At 39.9% G+C, this 8,583-nt stretch overlaps 1 protein-coding gene across 2 annotated transcripts in view; it reads right to left on the reverse strand.

Moving 5' to 3' along the window:
* The window catches only part of LOC143135896 (uncharacterized), a 70,551-nt gene extending 62,597 nt beyond the window's left edge, over window positions 1-7,954 (reverse strand). The window contains exons 1-3 of one of the 2 annotated variants that reach the window (XM_076296253.1): window positions 7,852-7,954; window positions 7,192-7,575; window positions 3,354-6,519 (exon numbers count right to left, since the gene is read on the reverse strand). In XM_076296253.1, the coding sequence (XP_076152368.1) occupies window positions 4,982-6,519; window positions 7,192-7,495 (1,842 nt within the window). In that variant the 5' untranslated portion in view covers window positions 7,496-7,575; window positions 7,852-7,954 and the 3' untranslated portion in view covers window positions 3,354-4,981. Of the gene's footprint in view, window positions 1-3,353; window positions 6,520-7,191; window positions 7,576-7,851 lie in introns of those variants that run through there. The other variant, XM_076296245.1, reaches the window with a different exon arrangement.
* Window positions 7,955-8,583: the final 629 nt, after the last annotated feature.

An 8,583-nucleotide genomic window follows, 5' to 3' on the forward strand; every position in this document is an offset into this window, starting at 1 on the left:
CAGCAGCTCTCTGAACTGAATGAGCGCACAGACAGCAACGTTGTGACAGGTTTGTAAAATATAGCCCTTAGAAATTTCTGTGCGGGCAAGTTAATAATTTCTTGGAGTGAGAAATGCCATGTGTGGCGTGTGAGCGTGTGAAGTCATTGAAATGCGTGTGTCTCACGCTCAATGCGTGAGACTTGAGAGGTCTGGTATAAGCAAAGTCCTTTTAAGCAAGAAGTCCCTCCACTCGGCGGCCATACTGCAATGCACTTTGGGCACTTATTGGGCATCTAAATTTTGGGCAGAACTGTGCGTGCGCAAGGCTTCAAGACACCAACCTCACTCCAGCTGTGAGACCACAACACATGATTGGCACAATGTATTCACAACACACAACATGATTGGCATGTATTCACATATTGACTTTTGGCCGTGGAAGGGGTGGGATATGTGCAGAAACTGCCATATTGGTGTCTATCGGGACGCTAAAATGTCCCTGTTTACACCAACTACTATTAAAGTGTCCCAGTTGTCAGCGATTACATAGCCGATGTGGTCTTATTATAGCCCGATCATTAACTAAACCCATGTAGAAAGACTGTAGTCTAAAGCGTCGGGCGTATGATTTTGATAATGTGTGTGTGTGTGCATGTGTCAGTAAATCATAGCAGTCTGCATAATCAGTGCAGCCAACGTTACAATGCATCACTGTAAACATTGTTGCAATGCCTCATAACGGTTAGGCTATACGCTATAGCTACGCTATGACAATGCTGAAGCAAAAGTCACCACTCAAAATAACCTATGGCTGTGAGTTAACTGTTTTCATGCATGTCTGGATAACAGGTGAGGAATGTTTAGGAGACAAATAACATACTTTGCATACGTGTTTTAGGCATAGTGCAGGCCCTGTTCTCTGACTGAAAGTATGCAGAACTTGTGCATTTACATAACAATATTTAATACATTTAAGTTACTTTTGCATGCTGTTCAGTTCACTTTGTTTTACTATTTATTTGAATAGTCCATATTAATGCAAATTGTCTCTTCACTAAGTCACACTTGTTTAATATTTCCTTTTTAAATTTACTTGAATACTGTGTAATGTACCTGGGCTTGAACTTGAAGCAAAATTATAATTAAAAAGGATAAAGTTCCTATGCACAGCCTTCCAGGTGCTGGTGAGGTGCAGTCGTCAATAAGATTAAAAGAAAGTGAAGGATCACTGCACACTGGTCAAAAGTATAATTATTGCAAGTAGCACTACTTTTTGTATTTTTGTTCTGTATTTTGACCTGTATTACTACTAGTGTGGAATTATTCTACAATATTCACGCATCATGACAGTAATATAGACCATCCTAAGTCAATCTACTGCAGTAAATCCTCTCTCAACATCTGATTATGCATGAAAAAAAAATATCGTCATGTACCGCGAAACCGTTTTTGGTCCTACTTTTTTTTTTTACTGTAAACAATCACAATTTCCCATGACTCTCCTGTTAGCCTGTGACACTGGTGTTCATTGGGTCACCCACTCTACACATAGACTGTCCCTCTTCCATATCAGTCCTCAACTCACTACAAACACAGGAGACAAAAAATTAGGAACATTTAAAGGAACACACCAACCTTTTCATGATTTAGCTTGTTTGTCATCTACCCCCAGAGTAAGATGAGAGGATACATACACTTCTCTTTTCTGAGCATGCAATAATCCAGTCTGACACTGTTGACAGTCTGTTAGCCTAGCTTAGCATAATTCACAGAAAGTTAAGGCGAACTGGTCTAAGTCCCCTTCCAGGCTTGTTTCCCAAAAAGTTGGCCCGTCCCTTTAACATAGACAGACTTGTCTGTGAGCTCCCATGTACATGCCCCCAAAGTGTAGCAGTGTAGCTGCCTGGCTGCATTAGCTGCTAGGTAAAACCAATTATTTTCAAGGTTTTTTTATGTACTTTATTTTACCAGGAAGGTCCCATTGAGACACAATGTCTCTTCTGCCAGGGTGTCCTGGGGCCTCATGTACAAAGACTTAGGTGGATTTCATACTAAAACATTGCGAAATGGCAAGAATCACATCTTTATCATCTGTAATTAATAACAAAAAACAGTAGTGGCAGAGCGTGCAGGTGGCTATAGGCTACAGGCTATAGGAGACTGTGGCAGAATTATTGGTCAGTCTGCAAGTAGGTGACAGGGTTTGCATAACTGGGTTTGAATGCATTTGGACCATAACAACATACTGTAACTGCATTTATTAAAAAATCATTAAATCAAAATTGTGCACCCGAATGGAACAAACTCAGTTGATCCAGACCAACACACCACAACATTACGATTTCTGGGTCATAGCCTATCCCTACATTTGCACACAAGTGTGACAATAATGCGAATGCTTACTCGAGGAAAGTCAAAGTAGTGATGCAGTCAATCACTCTAAGGCAAATAGCTTATATTCGCGCTTATTCAACCTATCTATTCACATGCATCCTGTCCCATATGTATTTCTTTGAAAATGAAAACTATCAAAGATATAAAGGGAAAACACTCTGCAAATGTTAAGGCATGGACAATTGCGTGAAGCCGACCCCATTTATCACAGGTTTTGTGGGAAGATCTGAAATGTTTGATAAACCAGTAATCAACAATCGTGTAACCAAATATCGGCGCTGTGTAGGCTATAGGTTCCACATTCCCTTTTATTTGTGCTTATTGCATGTCCATTTATATAGAAACATAGGCCTACTTTCGAAGTGTTATAATTTTTAATAACCCACGTTTCACAATATACTGTGCAAATAAAGGCCTAGACTTGCTATCAATGTTGTTGCGCTGCATTGCCTCTAAGTGTCGCCAACTGACGATACACATTGGAAATGTGCGTACGCCAGACATGAAGTTTGCGTGGAGGACCGCACATTCTCACGTTCAAGTCAGTCTTTGTACATCCGGACGTGAACGTGAGAAGTGGCGTACGCAGCATTTTCGTGCGTACGCAAGCTTTGTACAAGAGGCCCCTGGTCAAGATGGCAGCAATTATTTGAAAGACAAAGAAAATACAACATGGGACATGGGTACAGAGCAAAGACATCAACAGCACACTAACACAGAGGACACAGAGTCAGAGACAACAACGCACACTAACAACAACAGCACACTAACACAGAGCCCACAACCAGCCCACATTTCCACCAGTTTTGAACCGAGCCAAGGGTGTGTCATCAATAATGGGTGTTGCAGGCAAAACAAAAGATTCAGGAATGGGAGGATGATATGAACCCGTTGTCCCGTAAAAACAGCAAGTTACTTTATTTGTACCAGAGGTATATTTTTAAATTTATTGAGAAACAATCAGACATTGACATCCATTAATTATGTAGGCTACTTTATTAAGCAGACGGTAATGTTTAAATAACCAGTATATTACATTATTATTTACACATTATATTATTATTATTTACACATCATTTTATACACAGGAAAGCTACCATGGGGTGTCAAACAAATCAAAGAAAAACAAAACAAGTTAACAAAAAAATACAAAGCTTCCAACTCATTAACATGTTAATAAGAATACATACATTGTGTATAAATAGATTATACTAATTTTCCACAAAGTAAACAATTGGTCAAAAAGCTTTTCCACACTGGTCACATTTACGAGGCTTCTCACGTGTGTACTAGCATGTGGCGTTTAAGACCTGAGATGTTATCAAAGACTTTGCAACACATGCATAAGCGGTCTCTTCAGTGTGAGAAAGCATTTGGTATTGAAGAGCTGTCTCTCCAGTATGTCTTCGCATATGGGATCTAAGATTTAAAATTTGTGCAAAGGTGCTTTTCATTCAACTGAGGATCTTCTAAATGCTTTTCCACATTCACATGTTTAAGGCCTCTCTCCAAGTGTGCATTATTTGAGGCACCAAAATCTGTTTTTATTCAATGTCGTCAATACCATTTGCATTGGCACCGGTGCCATATCAGAACTGGGATTAGAAACGCTACTCATAAGGTTTTTTTCCCATATGTGTAAACATATGTGACCCTGCAAGGCGAAACCAGTCGTTTGCGCAAGGTGCTATTTTGAGAAAATCCACGATAAACAAATGTACAGGTTAAAAAGTCGAATTTCATGTTTTCGCATAACTCGACAGTATACAGTCTACACTTTCATATTGTGAACAAATTTCATGGATAAACATACGTTTTGACTGTTAAACCCTTACTCTATTCAGGTGAAGATTCAACACATTAGCAGTCATTCCCTTTGTCCATGCCGCTATAAGGTTTTACGGTAGGGTACTGTAGAGCTAATTTACTTATTAGTTTACTCATTACTCATCACTCAATGTGTTAGCTCTATATTGTTCTTGGCAGATGTAACCGAATATGAATGTGAAAGACTTGCCCTTCAGGGCACGAACGGTCAAAAGCACGGACTTTTAGAAATATCCTGGCGTCATTTTAGGACCAGGAGAAGTTTTCCATTGATGTAGGCTAGCGCATTTTAAAAGTAGGCTAGGCTACACAATCTGTGTACACAGAACTTCCTCTCCCCTTACTTCCCCCGAAATACATTAATTATATTCTATAGTGGCACCCTATGACCATCCCAGGTATTAACTAGGGGGCGGAAAAAGACTCATTACACGGTTGAAACTGCATAGTCAGTCATCCGCTTCAAAGTCACGCTACCATAAGGCTAATCATAGCTGTGCCATCACACTATTGTACGTGACAATTTACTTAAAAAGGTGATTTTCTCCTCTTATGGCGTATCGTGACAGGAGAACCATGCCAACTTTGGATGCGGTTATCTTAGCGATACTCTTTGCAATACCCTCGAAATACATATCGTTGGAAAGCTTAGTTTATGGCCGCTCGTGTGAGTACAATAACTTCATTTTATTAATTTTACCAAAGCGACTGGTTTCGCCTTGCAGGGTCACATATGTGATCCAAGAGCTGACAAAAACATGAACAAATCTTTTCCACACTAGGCACATTTATGACCCATCATTCCAGTGTGTGTTAGCATATGGTGTTTAAGAGCTGGGGCCCTTTTAAATGCCTTTCCACACTGGGCACATTGATGAGGCTTCTCTTCAGTGTGAGTTCGCATATGGCTTTTGAGACCTGAACTTGAGATATAAGCTTTCCCACACTGGGCACAATGATGAGGCTTCTCTCCAGTATGAATTCGCATATGGGATTTTAAATTGGAATTATGTGTAAATGCCTTTCCACACTGGGCACAAACATGACACTTCTCTCCAGTGTGTGTAAGCATATGGGATCTAAGATTTGACATTTGTGTAAATGTTTTTCCACACTGGACACATTGGTGAGGTTTCTCTCCAGTGTGAGTAAGCATATGGCTTTTAAGAGTTGATGTTTGATAAAAACCTTTTCCACACTGGGCACATTGATGAGGCTTCTCTCCAGAGTGAGTAAGCATGTGCTGTTTAAGAGTTGTGGCCCTGTCAAATGCTTTTCCACACTGGGCACATTGATGAGGCTTTTCTCCAGTGTGTTTTAGCATGTGGCGTTTAAGTGTTGTGGCCCTTTCAAATGCTTGTCCACACTGGGCACATTTATAAGGCTTCTCTCCAGTGTGTGTAAGCATATGGCTTTTAAGACTTGATGTTTGACTAAAAGCTTTCCCACACTGGGCACAAACATTACACTTCTTTCCAGTGTGAGTAAGCATATGGGATCTAAGATTTGAAATGTGTGTAAAGGCTTTTCCACACTGGACACATTGATGAGGCTTCTCTCCAGTGTGTGTTAGCATATGGGATCTAAGATTTGACATTTGTGTAAAGGCTTTTCCACACTGGACACATTGATGAGGCTTCTCTCCAGTGTGAGTAAGCATATGGCTTTTAAGAGTGGAAATTTGTGTAAATGCTTTTCCACACTGGGCACATTGATGAGGCTTCTCTCCAGTGTGTGTTAGCATATGGGATTTTAAATTGGAAATATGTGAACAGGCTTTCCCACACTGGGCACATATATGAGGCTTCTCTCCAGTGTGAGTAAGCATATGGCTTTTAAGAGTTGATTTTTGATAAAAACCTTTCCCACACAGGGCACATACATGAGGCTTCTCTCCAGTGTGAGTTTGCATATGGGAATTAAAATTGGAAATATGTGAAAAAGCTTTCCCACACAGGGCACATTTATGAGGCTTCTCTCCAGTGTGTGTTAGCATGTGGTGTTTTAAATTGAAAATATTTGAACAGGTTTTGCCACACTGGTCACATTTGTATCGCTTCTCTCCAGAGTGAGTTAGCAGGAAGAAGTTAAGATTTGTGGTCTGTGTAAATGCTTTTCCGCCCTGGTCACATTTATCAGGTTCTTTGTCAGTGTTCTGCCGTTGACTAACGACACAAAAGTGCCTTTTCTGGTGTTTCTCGAGTTCTTTCAGGGCTGTGAAACTCTTCCTGCAGACTGCAGAGTGGTACAGTCCTTCTAGGAGATGCAGGTTGAGTTCATCATTCTGTTGTGTTCCGTGTGGATATTCTGATGCACCTGTAAGAGTTACCATAGAGACTTAGAATTAGAATGACGCAAGAAGCAAGCTTGACACAAGCAAAGATTACTAACAAGAGAAAGCAATGAAATTTGTTTCTATGGGAGCAAAACAGGCCAATTCCGGTCTGCAAAAATGAATTATGTAAGGGATCAGGGCCGGTCCTATGTTATTCTGGGCCGGGGAGCAACATCACACTTCAGTTTCAGGTGTTGTGTGACAACATCTTACTAGCTGACTTTCACTTTTGATGAAATTCCATTGCAATAAGCGAACGGACTTCTTGCAGAATGATTTGAAAGACGTTAATCAGAAGCACAAAATCTGTTACTATTGACAGCGGTCATTATTTGCCGTAATTATACAGATTTAACAGACTTCCGAATATGTCATGTGAATGGAGCTTTTTGCAGAGGTGCCCTAATACTAACCATCTCATCATGAAAACAAGCAAATTTGGCTGCCAGTGCTTTAAATATCTGTCTTGATAAAACTCCATAGTTCAATGTGCTGGTGTCTGTGTTATTGTGTTTGTGAAAAAGAATAATATGATACGTATACACACACTTTATAAATATGTGTGTGTATATCATTGTATTCTTCTACATATAACTGACAACATTGTAATGAATGAACTCCTAGTGTATCAATGTGTAGTTCCTTAGTCCTACCTCCCTGAGGAGAATCATCGTCTTTGTATTCTTCATCCTCATCGTCATGGTATTCTTCTTCATCCTCATCGTCATGGTATTCTTCATCCTCATCATCCTCTAATTTCACTTCAACCTCCACTGTTGTCTGTGATGCTTCATTAGAGCCAAGAGACTCAGTTTTACAGAGCGGCTCAGTGAGCGGCTTCTCCTCCTCATCGTCTTGACATATGATCATGTGATCATATTGCTCTTCTTTAATATCCTCTACTTTTGGTGTTAGCAGCTGGAATGCTTCAGAGCTTACCGACAGCCCAAGATCCATAGCAACGACACGAAAGGAAGGGAGAACACAGGTGCAACAGGTTATCGTTAGGTTAACGTCTTTCAAACTCACGTTACCTCCTGAAAAACAGAGCATAAACATAGCAAGAAGTCATGAGGCAAGATATTTATAATCCGTTCAACAACATCATCAACACATTGCACACACAGCTCGTTATCAAGTCACCTACAACAGCAGCACTTGCAGCATCAGTGAAAAGACAGATCGCTAACTAACGTTACACAAAGTAGAGTTCCTCGATGTCCTGGATAGCCTACATTTCCAACGATCGGATCATTCAATGTACTACGAGTCGGCTAATACTAACACGTTCAATTATCAAAAGCAAAGCATACCTCAACCCGATTCCATAATTATTCCTCATTCAGGGTAATCTCAATAGACGTTTACCACTCAACGACAACGCTCGTTCTTGTTGTGGTATCGATAGTACGTGAGTCTCAGATCTTCTTCGCTACCATTTAATGGTGGCTGGTAAACTAAGATTAAGGCGTACTACTGTCACCGCCTGGGCTGGAGTGGGACTGCAGAAGCATTGAATTCGCGTTTAGAACATAACGACTGTGATTATTTTGCAACATTTCCACTCCAGTCTGCAATTAACTGCAACTGTGTGTTCCACTGTAGCCTATTTATTTCACTTATATCATCATAGTTATACAAGATTATTGCATGCCTATAGAAAGTTGCATAGGGCTATACAATGACTTCAATCACCAGGTGTCACACAGGCATAGGCTACTCACTTATACTTAACATACTCACAATGAAAAAAATGAAGAAAATCCAACCTTGACTGGTAGCAAATTTATTCTGAGAAACAAACAGACATTAACACAGGGTAATGTTTACATAAACAATTAATTACTTTCTTTCCAGAAGACAAATCAAAGAAAAACAAACCCATCAAACATAAAAAATACAAGTCTTCCAACTCTTTAACATGTAAATACACGTCTTACACTTAATACACTTAACATTTGTGTAAATAGATCATATTGTTTTTCCACAAAGTAAACAATTGACCCCGATTCTTTACCACAATTTCACTTGAACCTTGAACCCAT

This window comes from Alosa pseudoharengus, unplaced genomic scaffold, assembly GCF_046254945.1.
Source record: "Alosa pseudoharengus isolate Yale_2024_CS ecotype anadromous, Long Island Sound unplaced genomic scaffold, YU_APseudo_1.1 YU_APseudo_1.1_scf_1, whole genome shotgun sequence".
NCBI classification, from domain to species: domain Eukaryota; kingdom Metazoa; phylum Chordata; class Actinopteri; order Clupeiformes; family Clupeidae; genus Alosa; species Alosa pseudoharengus.